The sequence below is a fragment of the Dreissena polymorpha genome, chromosome 6 (assembly GCF_020536995.1).
Source record: "Dreissena polymorpha isolate Duluth1 chromosome 6, UMN_Dpol_1.0, whole genome shotgun sequence".
In the NCBI taxonomy this organism is placed as follows: Eukaryota; Metazoa; Mollusca; class Bivalvia; order Myida; family Dreissenidae; genus Dreissena; species Dreissena polymorpha.
In genome coordinates, this window is record NC_068360.1 from 81,459,997 (window position 1) to 81,478,942 (window position 18,946).

Here is an 18,946-nt window from a genome sequence, read left to right on the forward strand (position 1 = left end):
TAAGTCACGTTACCGTCTTGTCCTTATTTTTTCGTGCTCTTGATTACTATAATATCCAGAGCGGGGTTGATCACGTGATAATCAAGATTGCGACGTCCATTCCGAGACAGTTATTTTTCGCCTTTGTATACCCTTTATAATTTTGTTTAATTTTTCAATGGCGCTCACGTACCAGCCAAATCAACAAGAAAGTGATTAATTTTTATTTCATATGAAAATTTACTCGCCGCGAGTTATCTTAGTGGAGCTGTTTTTAGGTCATCCCGCTTAGAAATTTTGCGGCGACTTAAGTCGAGACATAGATTGAAAATTATATAGAAAAAACGCTATCTTGACTATCACGTGAATATCCCCTCTTATTTCGCTCTCTTTTTTCCCCCGACTGTGACTACGTTAACCATCACTCAAACACACCAAAAGGGACTTGTTTACAGATACACGTATATTATGTTTTTGGAAAATGTCTTTAAATATGTTTATTGACAAATCTCTTGTGTTTTGAATGGTTTTAACTTAATAATATAGCAAGAAAAAAAGTTTATTAAAAATATTTCTTTACTCGAGTTTTGAACCAAGGATATCTGGAAAATGTAAATGCGCTGTCTTTGCGCCGCGCAGACTTTAGAACGTTAGCAAAACTTAACGTTATCTAAGTACACAACGTATTTTCCTAATTATCGTATTAATTTATCTAAGGTCGACATGATCAGAGGCACAATTGCTATTTATAATACTTATTTTATATAAGTAAGCATTATTCACATGAGAAAATAAACATAACTAAATATTAAGATTAGATGCTTGAAGCACTTTGTCATAGGTTGACATCGCTGTTATAGAGAAGCCGATCTAGGCCATTGCAGTGAGCTTATATACACCATACGCTAGCTCAGTTTTATTTCGATCTCGCAGGCGATTACCTCTCCACCACCACGAAATGCGAAGGTCCCCTGTGCACCCTTCCATGCCTCGAGCGATCCCCGAGCTGCGTGGGCATGCCGAACGGAAACAACACGTACCCGGGCCGGGACCTGTCCCCTTTCTATATGACATGCATCGGTGAGCGCACAGAGACCGTCGGCATATGCAGGTTCGGCGTATATGACCCTAGCCGAAGGTCCTGTACCACGGAGCTGGACCCAGGTATGAGAATACGATTTAACAAGAACATAAAAAATTAATTAATTAAATATATTTACAAACACATCTATAATCTATAATAATGTTTTAAATAGTTCTAAAGTTTTATTATAGCACGCTCATAAAAAACTATTGCCTAAACCGGGGTTTGAGCACGTGACCTCTGTAAGCAAAAGCGCATGCGCTAACACTAAGCCACACATGCTGAAATATTTCAGCGCGAACATAAGCGCTACTTTAGCACTCAAAGCATTTTCCTTATAATTGAGGAAAAGCGTTACAAACGCATTATTATTGACACAAAGTCGTTGTTACAGTATCCATCCAAGACTACTGCACGAAGAACCCTGCGGGATTGATCCCCCACTACACGAACTGCGCCCGCTACTACAACTGCAGCAGCCCGACCCCCGGGCCTGAGGGCATCAGCTACCTCCAGGAGTGTCTCTACCCGCAGCTCTTCAACCTCGACCAGATGACCTGCGATCCATACGCCTCCGTCGCATGCACGTTCAGATTTGAGCCCAAAGGACCCTGTATGTTAATTCTTTGTATTTATCCCCCCTTTTTTAAATTGTTAAATTTATTTGGTACACACAAATATGATGATGAAATGTTTACTTCTGCCGTTTTATGGAATAATCCACCATTGATAAATCTGATGTAAATATAAAGAACTATTATTATTATTATTATTATTATTATTATTATTATTATTAGTATTATTATTATTATTATTATTATTATTATTATTATACCATACTTTTCATTTAACTCCACTTATCGCATAAATAGTGCACATTTAGCTTAACACTTTTAATACTTGAGCGTTCTTTTAATCACCAAACTTTTTAGCCGTTGATACATATGAACAAACATCTTTTACTAGAGATCTATACAAACACTTGTGTCGCCATTTCAGGCGAGTACCTACAGAACCAGGTTTGCCCAGACGGTTTAAGTACGTGCCCCCCGTGCGAGCAGCGGATCCCGAGCTGCGCTGGCCTGGAGAACGGGAACAACTCGTTCGTGGGGCGGGACAACTACTTCATCGTTTGTCAGGATGAGCGGACGCTGTTCGTTCGGGAGTGTGCGGAATCGTTCGATCCTCTGACACGCATGTGCAGCACGCGAGAACCGTTCGAGATTAGTACGTTGTTCCTAGTTATTTTGTGGATTGTTTTTATAACTGAAGGTCATTCAACGTATAGACCTTATTCGGAACTCACCAATATTCAGGTACACTAATTTTGTTACTGTAACATACACTTGTGTAACAATAATATTCAAATAATTACAGAATATGTAAGGCCACTTAAAGAGGCCTTTTCACAGTTTTTGGCATGTTTTGAAATAAGTCATTAAATGCTTTATATTGATAAATGTAAACATTGGATCTTAAAAGCTCCAGTAAAAAATCAAGAATAAAATTTAAAAAAGGAAAAAAAAGTAGCCGCAGCAGGACTCGAACCAGTGACCCCCGGAGTCCTGGAGTAACCTGGAGTAAAAACGCATAAACCCGCTCGGCTATTCTTCCAAGCATACTGAATTGAAGTATTTTATGCATTATATGATCAATCTTCGTAGTTTCACAAAATTTAACGACAACAATAGAACTCTCCAAATTATTCAATCGTTTCGCGTTGCAACGCTTTATAATTTTTAGGTTTTAAAATCGTCAAAAGATGCATATATTGGCTATATTAGACCATGGTAAATGTTCAGTAATACTGTTTCCTCACAAATATCATAACTCAAACGAAAAGTTGCGAATCTGAAACAACTTATTTCAATTTTGTCAATTTACCAAACCGTGAAAAGATCCCTTTAAGTTTGAACGACAACATACCATTTTAACTTCATGGATTTTAGGAATCTGTATAGTTTCCTTCAAAACGACTCAAACACACAATTAAAAAGAAAAAGAAAATACGGAACCACGATCGTTCCACGCAATTGTAAATTTGGTTTTAGGGTTTACTTCAAAATGTAAGTTTTCTTTATTTCAAAAATGGGTTGACGCAACACGTTAAATGGCAGTCACAACAAAACGTAGTTATACTCGGATTCGATGTCAGCGCAAAATGGTTCAAATAATGTTTTTCAGATCGTCCGGCCAAGTACTGTACCAGGTATCCCACGGACCGCGTGGAGAGCCCGCTGTCGTGCGCTCAATACTTCGACTGTTCCAACTCCCTCAGTCCTCTGGGCAACTACAAGAACGAGTGCCCATACCCACAGCTGTATGACAACCCGTCCAGTAGCTGCCTTCCCTACAACTTGGTGAAATGCGGTCGAAGGTTCGAACCTAAGGATCCTTGTAAGTGATCGTTGTTTTTTCCACAGAATTACCATGTTTAGTTCGATGCTTAGTGCGAAACCGCCTTGTTCATGGTAGCGTCTGCTCTAAGACGTAATCAACTTTACTGGAACTCTGTTTTACTCGAAAACCTTCTTACATACACTTCCGTTTGTTTCATATTTGTACGAATGGAAAACGTGACTTTCATACACATTTTCAACGAGATATGGTAAAACAAAATCTTTTTGGTATTGACCGGTCCTTTTTTTCAAAATTATATCTTACGTTAAGTACTGGTTCATCCAAGCCATTGACTCAATAGTGTGTCTGTAAGCTAAAGCGTTTGATGCACGAGCTGACATAAATATGTTGAAACAATGAATATGAAGTAACTAGCCTACGGGGTGATCGTGTTTTCAGGCGAGTACGAGACGAACCTCAGGTGTCCTGGAGGTGGCACGTGTATGCCATGCAAGGACAGGTTCGTTAGCTGCAAGGGAAACCCCAATGGCAACCACAGCATTCTGGGACGACCGTCCGAATACAAGGTTTGCACTAGACCGAAAGTCACCGTTTGGGAGTTTGCGACCACACTACATACTACATTTAGTACCAAACTTTTTGAAACTGCATACACAGACGTTCGAGCGACCTAAGACACCACGGCCGTTGTTTTCATTTTTAAATTTTACAGTGTCCCAGTCCGTGATGAAAATTGCATGTCTCGTTCGATCGGCAGACTTTTAATGACTTTTAATCATGTTTCTTCATTGAAAGGCGAGCATATGCCATCAGTTTAAAATTTAATAACACAGTACGCTATCTTCTGGATTCTCCGTGATAAGAGTTGGTTGTATTTAGGCAGCTTTTGTATTTTAGTTTCGTTTGCAATTCGTATACCTATCATAAAATACAGAATAATCTTAATATAAAAAGTTGTTTGTGCGAAACAAAGCATTCACTAATTGTTATTTGTTAACATGTGAAGTTTAGACTTTGTTTAAGATAACTTAATGCTGTTATGGAGCCTCTATTCAATGAGTCTATTGCAGATCTGTCTCGACGGCCGAACAATCGAGGTACGCCAGTGCGCCGGCAATGGGATCTACGACACAGCACGTGGCGGCTGCCAGCTCTCATTTGATCCAAGTAAGTGATCAACAATTTCTCATGTTGTACGTTTGATAAATTGCTTTGGTTCACAGGTTAATTAAAACAGGCTTAAATGGATTTGATATAAGTGTGATAGGCTTATTAAGTATAATTCAAAGTAGGTTCACTAAAATTTACCGTAATTACCTCTGAAATGAATATACATTAGAATGTATCGAATAAATTGTATCTAAAAAATTTTGTTAACATAAGATGTAAACATTTTGGAAGGAAAAAATGAGAATTTTAAGTATATCGCTATTTGAAAATAGTATTCTTATCTGTACAAATGTGAATCTATGGCTATGTAAAAGAAGCAGTCATTAAAATCTGCGTGCTCTTCGTTCATACCTCAGAGAACCCCTTGCCGTACTGTTCCGTGTACCCGAACGCTCTGATGGTGAACCCGACGAACTGCGCGCAGTTCTACGACTGCCGCCAACAGAACACGATGTTCGGGAACTTCTTGCGGGAGTGCCCGTACCTTCAGCTTTACTCGGACGTCGACAAGTCGTGCCACAGCTTCGATTTAGTCGCGTGTGGCTCCAGATACGAACCGCTGGCTCCGTGTAAGTTATACCATATGTATGCGTAGGTCAACACCTCGAGTTGTGCGAGTAAATCTTATTGTATCTGTATCTGTGTTTATCCACTTTAAGTTAAACCTGCTTACATGTATCATGAATATTGCTGGGCCAAGTGTGAGGTTGAGCGCTATTAAACCGGTTAAAACCCCCAATGTTTTCCATTGACCGTTCCAAGGCGGTAAGCTTTTTTCTCGTATGCGTGTATGTTGTTTCGTTTTGTGCTGCTTCGTACTGTTATGGTCATCTGTCACTTGCCTTATATAAAGGACCAACAAATTGTGTATAATAAGAATGCAATACTGCCCCAGCAGCTGGAGTTTCACTTCTTTATGTTGACAGACTTCCAAATTTCCATACAGGGACTCCCCGGGCTAATCTGGGACGGCATTTTACGCACATTAATTAAGCCCCGGTTTCACAGAGCGCAACTTAATTATCAACTTGCAGCTCTTCGCGGGCAGTTTGATAGTTATAAACAATTTAGAACTTCACAGTTGCCTGCAAACTGATTTAAGAAAACAAAATACGTGTTGTTCGTTGTAAATCCGCGTCATACTGCGACTGTACTTCAACCGTAGATGAATCGTCTCCCTGGTAAAATATACACTGAAATACATCTTGGCGAATTCTCCAGGCGATTACCTCCACAACCAGAAATGCTTTGACCCGGCCGGTTGCCCGCCCTGCGCGTCCAGTAAACCGAGCTGTGTCGGCCTCCCGAACGGAAACAACACGTTCCCGGGGCGCGCTAAGGAATACATCGTCTGCGCGGCGGGAAGGACGATTACCATGGAGACGTGCCTGTTCGACTATGACGTGGATCGGCGACGCTGTGGCCAGGACATGAGTACGTTGGCATTTGTAGAGTTTTGTTGAATGCAAATGCTTTTGTGGGTTTATTTATTGCTGTTCATTTCTTTATAAAAATTTCTTAATTTTATTGATATTTATTTTGCATTTCTTTATTTAATTTTCGTGTTTGCATTGACATAAAAATATACTCCGGTTAGTAGAATTATACGGAAATAGTACCGAATACGTTTTTTTGTATTTAAATTATTGAAATTAAAGATTACATGGTTTGAATTAATTATATTAGTGGTAGGGGGATAGTAAATACTAAGTGAAACACGTTATAAAACCTTAAATCCTTATAAACAAATACAGCTTTATGTCGTCTTTTTACTTCTGTATCACAGCCAACCCCTTGATATTCTGCACGGTGCGGCCCCAAGGCGTACTGGCTCACCCCACCCGCTGTGCGATGTACTACGACTGTATGTCTAACCAGCACATCTACGGAGAACTCAACCTTCAGGTAAGACATATGTACGAGTTACATACCAGTAACTCAGTGTGTATTCCTCCGCGGTCCCTCGAATGTAGTGCCTGATTCTAAAGTGTGCCTTTTCTCTTCTCGTGTAATATTAATTTAACTTTTGGGGCCATACTTTTCGGTCATGTCCTATATTCTAAGTTTGTTTTTAACAGTTTGTTGCATTTCATTTGAGACCAAGAGTATTGGAGACAATTTTGGAAAGCCTTTACTGTGGAATGGTGCTTTTGTGGAAATTTCACTGTCGAAACCCTGCATGATTTTTGCCGGTGTATGCATTTAGGCGTTATGAATATAAAATGAAATGCCTTTTTTTTCGATTTCCGGATGAGGGCAGGTTTATCTTAAAACTGACAAAATGGAAAACAAATACATAACAATTTTGCAGTTTGTTATGGGACACTTTGAAATTCAAAATAACTTGCAGGTCATATCTTGGAAAACATTATTAGTTTATCAATGTCGATGCGTGTTAACACTGTTGTGGGTGAACTAGAAGTGACGACATTGCTAGTGTTTTGATTCGATCCAGAAGGGATAAGTTACAGATTGCTCTATCATACGGAAGTGCCAATCAAACATCATAGCAATAATGCGCATAAGTCAATCAATGACTTGCGATAAAAAAGTGTATAAATAAAAAGAAGAAGAAAAACGAGTGAAATCTATAATTTATAAACAAATATTTGAATCGAACATCATCGCGCGGTTTGATTTTACGAAAGCGATTTGCTAAGAAATTTATTGAACACAAGTAATACAGCATTTTTTGAAGCTTAAACATATACTGGTTTCTAACATACAGGAGTGCCCCTACCCTTCTCTATTTGACGCCACCCTCGGAGCATGCGCGGCCTTCACACAGGTCAAGTGCGGGGCACGTGACGAACCCAAGGCGCCATGTATGTACACCGATAGTTTTACTTTTGAATTGATACAGTCCGATTAAAGAAGGCATCCGATTGATATATTCGTTGTTGTTATATCATTTTAAGAACGAATGGATTTCCTAAACCTGAGTCCATAGGAATTAATAATATTATCGATGTAAAAATAATATGTGTCTACATTACAATGATTTTTGTGTGTGTTTGTTCCATGATTTACTGCATAGTGTGCTTTAATGCAATATACACAATGTGCAATAAATATGCCTTCATTTGACTAACGTTCGTCTTCACGATAACACTACTATAATGCTATGAGCGCTTTGATTTCCCACCAACCAGGTGACTACACCGCGAACAAGTGTCGCGTACAAGGCCCCACATGTGTGCCCTGCACGGATAGGTTCGTGTCATGCGTTGGCAGACCGGATGGCAATAACAGCTACCCGGGCCAGGTAAATCTGAGTATTTAACCGACAAAAAATCTGTTGCGGCTTATACCTAATTTAGAAATAATTCGATCCTTTAATATTATAATTTACCCCGCTTTTTATTAATTGATATCAGATATTATTTATCTTTTATTGACTTATCAAAGTATAATTTTAAAAATATGTTTCTATTTGATAGCAGTCTTTTAAAATAAAAAATGCTATTACTTATCTGTTTAAATGTTTTCAGTTTAATAATATTTAAGTTCATGATTTAAACGCCGTGCTTCCCATTTCAGTTAATGACGACACGCTTCTTGATTTGTCAACAAGGACGAACCATGGGCGAGGGCAGCTGTCAGAATGGCTACTTTGATCCAGTGAAACGCGCATGCGCGACAAGGTTGGACTCGGGTATGTTTAAGTTAGTAAAAATATTCACTTGTTAAAAAATTAGTATTATGAAATAATTTTTTTAAAGTTAAAACTTAAAACATTTTGACACGCGTTTGTTTAACTTTGTTAGGATCTAAAAGTACGGTGAATGTTGTCACATAATGCCATATTACAATTTTGCTAATTGTTAAAATATAGTGCAATTCAAGTAAACAAATTAAGTGCTCTTGCCGGTGTCATCTGTAGTATATCATAATTCAAAAGGAAGTTATTATTGCCACGAGCGCGTCCGTTTATGAAAACACCGTAATGATAATGTTTGCGAATTATCTCCCTTTCCAATAGTGCATTTGGCGTTATCACACCAAAACCAAATTAAAAATTGTGTTTTATTTGATGATTTCAAGTATGGTGTTGTATTCAATAACACAATAACACACACACACAAATCGCCGTTAAATGTATAATATGCTTGCAATTGTTTTTTATATTGAAAAACGCATGCGAACCCAACAATATATCGTCGTAATTGTGTTGCTATTAATAGCAAGGTTTTTGTTACGGTTTATAGTAAGGTTTGTTAGACGATGACTTTATATCACTGGTATTTTCCATATTCCATTATGACGCTCCTTGTTACACTGTGCCGGTATTGATCGTTTGTTACAGCGTCCATCCAGATATTCTGTCAGGAGAACCCCGGCGAGATCGTGGCGAACCCTCTCAACTGCGCTCAGTACTTTGACTGCAGCCCGGAGAGCGTTACGGCCGGCACCTACCTCCGCGAGTGTCCGTACCCGATGCTGTTCGATACCAACACTCTCGTCTGTCAGAACTTCACGAAAGTCACTTGCGGGCTCCGGATGGAGCCATCTGAGCCATGTAGGTCACGTATATCTCGTTAGAGGCATACACATTTCTTAATATTTTGCATATTGAAAGTGGTAATTAGCAAATGAAAACATCACACCAGACTATGTTCAATTTAGTCGGCGATTGTTTACAACTAATGAGATATATATTACGTGTTAAAGTCAGATTCTTTGATCAAAACTAATAACCGAGGTACGAGTCTGTTGGTAATGAGAATTGATTGAAAGTCTCACAACTTTGTAACTGTTTATTTTATACAGTAAAATGACCGTGTTTTGCTTACAATACCTTTCTTGAAGTTGTATTCGTGTACGGGTAGGCCCAGTTTCTATGTGAGGCCCCCATATGTATACCTTACACACGTTAACATCAAGGTTCTTTGTGAGAGCGCCAAACGTATCAATTAACATGACACACGTTTTCATCAAGGGCATACTTCGAGGTCAAAGGTGAACACACGACCTATATTGTCGATTCAGGTTTTTCCGTCCGAGCTATAATTTCCTACCAGTTTTACACGTGAATTTAGTTCCATAGACCAGTACGTAAAGAACAGGTCTGACCACAAACTATTAAGGCAAGGTCATACGTCGAGGTCAAACATGAAAATACGACCTTTATTTTAAAAAAGGGCCTGTATTTTATAGCGTTTTATATAAAGACTACAATAATCGCGCTTTAAGAGCTCCAGATAAACGTTTAGTTTGTTCCGTAGGCAAATATCTACATTGTATGATTGGCCAGTCAAGATGAAGGTCAAGGTCATTTGTCGAGGTAAAAAAGGCTATTTATTTTTAGTTGGGTTTGCCCCTCCAAACTGGAGCCCCCTTTCCACTGACACGTGTATCTCATTCCGTAGGTCAGTACCTGCAGAACATATGCGACCCGCGACAGCCAGGGTGCGTCCCCTGCCAGCAGAAATACCCGAGCTGCGGGGGACTTCCGGACGGCGACCATGCGTATCCGGGGCGCCTGCTCACCGATGAATACATCGTCTGCCAAGCCGGAAGGACGGTGGCCACGCTGCGATGCGCTGTAGGCGTTTTCTTCCCGGAAAGGCGAGAGTGCAACGTGATCTTAGATGAACGTAAGTATTGACTCTTCAAAAAGCATGGTATGTTCAGCTATTTGTTTATAAGCTTTAAATTATATTTTGAGTTTTAATAAATGCGCGCGCTGCTTCAATTCTTTTCACATTCCATTTTATGAGAGAAAGATCTGTGTGATTAATTTGATAATTTGTTTAAATGTAATAGTTGTTTGCAAATATTAAATGGAAAAAAACCCACAAGCATGTGATATTTAACCTTAATTACCAGTATTGGTCGATCCTAGATCTTTGCACGTACATGTAGTAAGTTTCCCTCGTATTGTAATTTATTCGATTCAGTTGAAGGCACCGCGACGCAAAGTAATATCATGTTATTCTTATGATAGTCTCGGGAATCTTGAACTATTTGTTTCTCCTCAACTCAAGAAATGGCCACCCAATACTGCGTCGCCAACCCGAAGGCCATCGTGGCGCATCAGCAAAACTGCGCCCAATACTACGATTGCCGGAACGCTGTTGGCGGAAGTTACCTCCGGGAGTGCCGCTACCCGCAGCTCTTCCACGAAGGGAACAACACGTGCAAAAACTTCTCCGACGTTCGGTGTGGCATCCGGTTCGAGCCCCAGGCGCCGTGTGAGTGAGACTGTGTTGTGTTCGTTATTTTCTAATAAATAATCATTGAGCCACGCTCTAGGAAAACGTCGCTTAATTTATCTGCTTCAAGTGTGGTACTATATACGCCTGTGCAGTCCGCACAGGCTAATTTTGTATTTAGGTATAACTTCTTAGCCAACGTGTTTGCGATTTGGCAACACAAATAAAAAATATAAACGCCTATTAAATTTTGGATCTGTTTTGTGATTGCTTAAATGGCTTCACCACAAGTAAAACTGTTCACATATTCAAACTGTTACGATGCTGCACTGGTGCATAAATGGTACGTTTGTATTTCTTTTTTTAGTTCTTCGTTCATTTGTTCTTTCTTCCGTGTGCTCGCTCGCACATTAACTTAAATTTATTATATCATCCATTCGTCAATTCATTTATTCACCTAATCACTCCAGTACTCCAATTTAATTACCGATCAATTCATTAATACATTAAGTTTGTCAGAAAGTTATAAAATATGTCTCAGATTTAATTATCGATCAATTCTTTAAGTCAGTTATTTATTAAAAACAGTCATAATAATTTGTGTTTCGTTCACCCAGGCGAGTACCTGCAGACCCAATGCCTCCAAAACGCCGTCAACTGCACGCCATGTCAGGAACGTCTACCGAGCTGCATCGGCCTCCCCGACGGAAACAACGCCTTCCCGACACGTCCAAACACGCAGTACTACGTCAAGTGTTTCCAGAACAGAACGGTTGCCGTGGAGGTGTGTCAGGTGTCTCTGTTCGATCCGGCGACCCGCGAGTGCGCTAACGTTATTGACGCAGGTACGATGACGGGGTGTGGGTTGGTTGGGAAAGAGTTGGTAAGTGGTGAGGGAAAAAGTCAGTTAGTGTGGAGGGAGTGGGTAGTACTTGGGATGGTGAGTTAATTTTAACTCCGAATGGTGAGTTTGTGTCGGGACGGAGAGATTGTGGTGGGGAAGATGAGTTCTTATTAAAGGGCTAGGTTTGTTTTCAGAATGTCGGGTTTATAATCGAGATGGTGAGTTTGTAGACCGGATGTTGAAACTGTTCAGGAAATTATGAATTTATATTCGGAAAAGAGAGTTTAAAGTCGGTTGGTTAGTTATTAGTCGGAAAGATGAGTTTGAAGTAGAGATGGACAAGGCTATTTCTGTTGTTTTTTATGAGTAAATACAATCTTGCAGACTAACACAAATGTTAATGATGATTGTCAGGGTACTGCTATGACAATGTTGATTACAAAGTGAGTAATAAAGTTGACGTCGTAATTTTCTCCAGGGGTGTTACGCGGTTTCTGCCAGGAGAATCCCTCGGTTCTCATCCCCGACCCCCTGCACTGCGCGCGCTACTATAACTGCAGCGACCCCGGGGCGCGCCAGGGCCTGGGAGTGCCCCACCTCCAGGAATGCAAGTACCCGCGCCTGTTCGGCTACGGCGGCACGAGCTGTCAGCTGTTCACGGAGATCACGTGCGATACAAGATACGAGCCCAAGGCGCCATGTAAGTGTTTGTGTTTGAAACTCGTGAAGTTGAGTGGTTTTTCGTAACTGAAAACCTGCAGTTTGCAGAGGGCATGCGTGTTTATTCCTATTCATAAGAACCTAGAATCGTTGTTATCTTGCAGACTCACAACTCTTAATTAATATATATAATAAAGAAATTGCCGTTGAGTGCTTTGTAAGGAAAGGTTAAGTTTAATTGGTATGTTTATAATATAATATCATACGATAGTAATTTTATCACCATACATTGATAACAGTATCTCGTACTATCTGAATTTGTTCCATATTGATTTGTCTCCGTTTATTATATTTAGGCGAGTATGTAGAGAACCAGTGCTTCAACAGCACGTGCGCCCCGTGTGAAGAAAACTACCCGTCGTGCGCCAATAAACAAGACGGAAGCAACAATTTCCCGGGCCGAGAGGGCACCGAATATTATATCGTCTGCTACAAGTCTCGAACCGTCGCCATCGTCACATGCACGACCGGATATTACAACCACGCGACGCGCTCGTGCGAAGCAGTCAATCCGAACACGGGGGCAGTGGGCGGAAGCGGAAGTGTATTCTAGTTTGCGCATGCGCAACTGTGGTTTAACTTATTCGGAATGTTTCTGGAAAATAACGTCATGCCCACGATTTGTGTGTAATGCTTGTCATCCGAAGGTTTACTTCAGGAGATAGTGTGTTTGTAGGAACAAAGCGCCCAGTGGTGATTAAACGAATTTATGCGTACGTGTTTATTTATATAACTGCGATATTGCAGTGTTAAAATATAATCACCACTCAATTATGTTAAAAACATTTATATCAAAGAATTCATTAAAAAACAAACATCTTAGGTCGTAAGAAATCTGCAACATTAATTGTTTATGCTATGCCTTTTCTCTGATTAAATCGTAAATGGATTTAAACGTTAATATGAGAAATATAAATGGAGTAAAAAATAAATAAACAAATAAACATATGGAGGTTCTGAAATACGTTATACTAACAAAAAAGAATTGAAAAGATACTGCAAGTTTGTACGAACAGATGTACCCTGCACGCAGTTACGGTCTATTTATCATTTGGACGTATTTTATATTCTTTTCAAGAGTGCCATGTTCCCATTCCTGCACTGAAAAAATGCATAGCATCAAATGGGAATACTTGGAAACACATGTAGTTTGTTTTGTAAGAAATTTCAGCTTTTATCATCGGCTGTTTTAAAGATAATTTTAATTATACATGCATACAAGCGTTCGGACCCAATATTTTTTTCTTCAAATATGAGAGGATAAAAGATTTCAAGGAGAATGATATATTTCGTATAGAAAAAAAACTATTTCTATAGTGTTTTGTCATTTTTTGTTGAGTGGGGTAAAGTGTGTTACTCTCAGCATGTGAATTTTACAAAACATGTCCGAAGCATTTTGAATTGTTCATATATGTGTATTCATACTTATGAATAAATTTAATCCAAAAACGTTCTTTTTTGTTTAAAACATTTAATCATTTGACATCAGTATACGAAACACTACATGTTTTGCAAGAAGGTACCGCAGTCATGACGTGAAATCCCATGATGCAATGTTCTGTTCAGACCAACTGCAGGTAAAATGAGTTCAGGGACGTGTGCCATAGGCGCTTGGTTGTTCGACAGAGTTAATATAATTATGTTTATATAACTCGTAAAAGCATACACACATGGGCAGTTTCCTTTCGCGGTGGAAGTATGTTGTTTGAGTATGATAACTTAACCCAGACGTACCTTGTTCATGCGAACAATACTTCTTATACTACGATAACGACATTTTAAATAGATATTATTCACAAATGCGTGTTAGCAATACATACAATAATCAACACAATTACAATTCACTACATTACAACAAATAATGGATGTCGGTACTTAACTTGTAAAATTCAATACGAAGTTTTAAACACGACCTGCCCGAGGTCTTCACAAAGGCTAACATTGTACATGAACATCAGTATCAATCAGTCTTGAGAGCAAGTCCTATTACATCTATTCGTTGGTACCAGGAGTATTAGTTATTTAATTATTTACGAAGCAGGAAGAGCATGTTTCATCATCATTTCATCTATCTATGGACTGTCTGGAAAAAAATAAAGTCGAATTTGCATCTTTTTTTTCAACGGTACGCAGCAGCCTTCACATACCGGTAAATGATCAGACATTTTTCTAACCGTTCAAACGCGCGGTTGTACATTACTGAAAAATACTTATTTGTTTAAAAAGATCAGGATACCTATAGAAAACTCTTACGAATGAGCGGGCTCTCCACTTCATCCCATTAAAAATGGTGAAATATTTAAAAAGAGATCCTTAAAAATGTTAACTGGGTCACGCTTTATTCTCCCAACACAGATCCGAAAGTCACGTGGTATAGGCACCGTGTATAAACAACGTATATCTTCATAGTTTAACAATTATTTTACATCATAAATCATATTAATATTGAAAAAGCTGTGGCAAATACCAATACTAATTTTAAATTAGATTCTACGATGTAAATATTTTTTCATATAGCACGTTTATTCTGTTGTTGGAATGTCGCGCATAAGATCACAATTTAAACGAACAAGACTTTTTAATACTGTTATTTACCCAAATAGACCATAACATATCCCAAAGGATCATTTAACAGGGAAATATGAAGAAAATGACAGTTCATCACAATCTGTTTTGACATTTTAATATATATATCAAGTATTCATATGCATACATGAAATCCACGCCCGGTTGTATACGCCTATGCTATAGACGTTTAAACCTGCATTTTTCCTCGCCGTCATGTTTGAAAGAGGTCAAATCAACGTCAAAAATAGTATCGCTATAAACTTTGGTCATGTTACAACGTTGGTGCTGGTGAAAGAATGGTTCGCTGAAAGACGAATTCGTCACACGGCTTCTTATTTATGCCGTAAGGTGTAATACGGGCCAGTATGAAGTCGTGTAACAAATAATATCCGCATCAGAAACGCGTCGAGTCCATTCTCAATAATTTATAAGTATTTTTACTTTTTGCATTTTTCAAAGTAGATTCATCTCGACATGTCAAGCCCCTTTTAAAAAATGCTTGTAAATACATAAAAAGCTGCACCATGACCAACCAATAGTGTAACCTTGACATTTGCGCAAAGGGCAGGACTAGCCCGTGACCAGCTTTTTTCAATATGGTAAAATTTGTAAATATGAACATATTTGGCAATTTGTTTCAAATTGCACGATGACTGAGTGAGAACGTTACAGAGTTTCAACCTTTCCTTGGATCTCTCAAATGTGAATTTTGAGCTAGGGTAAATTAAACATGATGAACAACGATGTTGCAGTACTATAAGCTGTATTGTGCCAAAAGGATACTCAATCTCGAAGGTTAACCTTGATCAATGAACTATTGAGATTTATGATACATGCGACACGCGGTTTATTCTTAGTGGTAATTTGTTCAAAGTTATTGTACGATTGCATGAATGAAGAAGTAAAAGCTGTATTTTGCTCAAATGCAACCTTTACCGCTTGTGACCATCGAGTTGTGGAGTTAATTTCACTTGACACGCTCTCTCCTCTTGGTGGTAAAGTGTGGTGTTATTTCTAGAAAAGCTTGCATGGAGTAACGCACGCACGCTTTTGCATAAATCGGACGCAGCGCAATTTTCTATAATTACATTTCTTTGCTTTAAATTGATCTTTTGTAAGGAATAGGAATGCGCACATGAAAGAGATTAAATTTTCTAATAAATATCTATATTAGAGTTCAGTGATGTTTTCTAAAAAAAATTATGCATTATGTTTACACAAGCGATATAACGCTCTTGGGTAAGAAAATGATTCAAATATTGGCTCATTAATGCATTATCATCATTCGTAATCGGTAAAATAAAAGAACGTTTGTAACGCGTTTCCTTGTTCGTTTGGAAAATAAGTCGAGTATTACCATAGCGGTTGTTTGAACGATTGCGTGGCGCAGTGCTTCAAGATGACCCGAGTTCGGATCCCGGGGACGACACTAATTTGTATTAAACTTGTTCGTGCTATAAAACTAGTAAGATCTAAAAAAAACATTAAAGATTTGTTAGAAAACATACTTATTGCCAATTTACAAAAATACGGAATTATGTGAACAAGGCCCTTTAAAACAATATAAACGTCTTTAATTTTAAAAGTGTTGTATTTTCAGAATGGCTGTCGACAAATATTCAACGATATGAAATGTATCGAGTTATATAAAACAAAAATGTATTTATCAAATATTGGGATTCGACCAAATTTGCTTGGGACGTAAAATAATGAAGCTACTAGGGCTGCAACGGGTACCCGAAATATCCGATGATATCGGATCCAACTTCAAATTCGCGGGTACGGATCCACCCCTGAAAATTTCGGTTCCGGATATTTATTTTCATAGTTGTATGTAACATAGCGCTGTTTTCACAAGTATTGTTTTTTTATACAGACTGGTTCTGTTTAGGTCATAATACACTAAATAGTTTCCCTATATAATTCAATGTAAAAGCGACAACTTTGAGCGAAAATAAATGCAACATTTTGCACATATAGAGCCCCATAACCATACCTTTTCTTAAAGGCCATTCTAAGCGAAATCGATTAATGCAATAAAAAAGATATGTCATGAACAATGCAAGAAAGAACTTGACACAAATCAAAATCGACTGTTTTTGCAACTTTTTTTCCGGCCGTTTCTTAGTGGAATGTAACCTTTTATAGTGCAATGGTTTCTATAGTCTTCACGTGTATCATATTTCAGGGATTCAGTAGTGAACACCTATTCATGCCCTACCATTATCACCGCAAGATAACACCCGAATAATGGTAAAAAGTGTAAAACATGCCTTCCTGTCAACTATGATATTTTTTTAGAGAGTACAGCCCTACATGAAGCGATCATTTAGTGTATTGTAACCTTTAAAAGATTAATCATACGTGGAACGTCTCTTTTCCATTGTCTGAAATGTCTCTTCTCCATTGTCTGCAAAAAGGCAGTGAAACACCAAATTACGCTACATTTTTTTTAATCAGCAAAACAGTTCAACGCTAAATAGTTTGTGCATGATGTTCAAAAGATTTAAGTTACATTTAAAAGCGAATACGTTTGTTCGTAATATGTACGGTACCGACGGACTAATACATTTAAAACAAAAAAGTCTATTTTTTCAGTTCTTTCCTTCTAGAAGTCTAGCCACGGCGTGAGAAAATAATATTTCAAATTGCATTCGTTAGCACACCTCATCCTTAACCACTCAAGATTATTTTAAAATCGAATTATTGTTCTTGACTATAAATAGTCTATAGTCTTTACTAAAATTCGAATATGGCCACAGTAAATAACACTGAAAATCGCACCATCGTTCATTGCTGAAAGTCGACTATGGCCACAGTAAATGGCTCTTAAAAAAATGAGACCATCGTTCATTTGTGCAAGTCGAATATGGCCACAGTAAATGACTCTTAAAATGACACCATCGTTCATTACTGCAAGTCAACTATGGCCACAGTATATGACTCTTAAAATAACACCATCGTTCATTACTCAAAGTCGACTATGGCCGCAGTAAATGACTCTTAAAATGAAACCACCGTTCATTACTAAAGGTCGACTATGGCCACAGTAAATGACTCTTAAAATGACACCATCGTTTAATACTAAAAGTCGACTATGGCCACAGTAAATGACTTTTAAAATAACACCATCGTTCATTACTGCAAGTCGACTATGGCCATAGTAAATGACTCTTAAAATGAAACCACCGTTCATTACTAAAGGTCGACTATGGCCACAGTAAATGACTCTTAAAATGACACCATCGTTTAATACTAAAAGTCGACTATGGCCACAGTAAATGACTTTTAAAATAACACCATCGTTCATTACTGCAAGTCGACTATGGCGACAGTAAATAACTCTTAAAATGACACCATCGTTCATTACTCAAAGTCGACTATGGCCACAGTAAATGACTCTTAAAATGACACCATCGTTCATTAATAAATGTCGACTATGGCCACAGAAAACGACTCTTAAAATGACACCATCGTTCATTACTGAAATTCGACTATGGCCACAGTAAATGACACTTAAAATGACACCATCGATTATAACTGGAAGTCGACTATGGCCACAGTATATGACTCTTAAAATAGGACCATCGTTCATTACTGCAAGTCGACTATGGCCACAGCAAATGACTCTTAAAATGACACCATCGTTCATTACTGCAAGTCGACTATGGCCACAGTAAATGACTCTTAAAATAACACCATCGTTTATTACTAAAGGTTGACTATGGCCACAGTAAATGACTCTTAAAATGACACCCATCGTTTATTATTACAAGCCGACTATGGCTACAGTAAATGACTCTTAAAATGACACCATCGTTTTATACTAAACGTCGACTATGGCCACAGTAAATGACTCTTAAAATAACACCATCGTTCATTACTGAAAGTCGACTATGGCCACAGTAAATGACTCTTAAAATAACACCATCGTTCATTACTGCAAGTCGACTATGGCCACAGTAAATGAATCTTAAAATGGAACCATCGTTCATTACTGCAAGTCGACTATGGCAACAGTTAATGACTCTTAAAATGACACCATCGTTCATTACTGGAGGTCAA

General features: G+C 38.4%; 1 protein-coding gene across 1 annotated transcript in view; it reads left to right on the forward strand.

Annotated features, from left to right (window-relative positions):
- LOC127836518 (uncharacterized) overlaps positions 1-13,700 on the forward strand; it is a 36,149-nt gene extending 22,449 nt beyond the window's left edge. The window contains exons 8-25 of the mRNA XM_052363165.1: positions 913-1,143; positions 1,458-1,676; positions 2,063-2,290; positions 3,248-3,460; positions 3,863-3,990; positions 4,495-4,591; positions 4,951-5,163; positions 5,816-6,028; positions 6,381-6,499; positions 7,323-7,419; positions 7,747-7,859; positions 8,135-8,249; positions 8,901-9,113; positions 9,964-10,191; positions 10,582-10,788; positions 11,367-11,594; positions 12,072-12,293; positions 12,610-13,700. Of these exons, the coding sequence (XP_052219125.1) occupies positions 913-1,143; positions 1,458-1,676; positions 2,063-2,290; positions 3,248-3,460; positions 3,863-3,990; positions 4,495-4,591; positions 4,951-5,163; positions 5,816-6,028; positions 6,381-6,499; positions 7,323-7,419; positions 7,747-7,859; positions 8,135-8,249; positions 8,901-9,113; positions 9,964-10,191; positions 10,582-10,788; positions 11,367-11,594; positions 12,072-12,293; positions 12,610-12,866 (3,341 nt within the window). The 3' untranslated portion in view covers positions 12,867-13,700. The remainder of the gene's footprint in view (positions 1-912; positions 1,144-1,457; positions 1,677-2,062; positions 2,291-3,247; positions 3,461-3,862; positions 3,991-4,494; positions 4,592-4,950; positions 5,164-5,815; positions 6,029-6,380; positions 6,500-7,322; positions 7,420-7,746; positions 7,860-8,134; positions 8,250-8,900; positions 9,114-9,963; positions 10,192-10,581; positions 10,789-11,366; positions 11,595-12,071; positions 12,294-12,609) is intronic.
- The last annotated feature ends 5,246 nt before the right edge of the window (positions 13,701-18,946 follow it).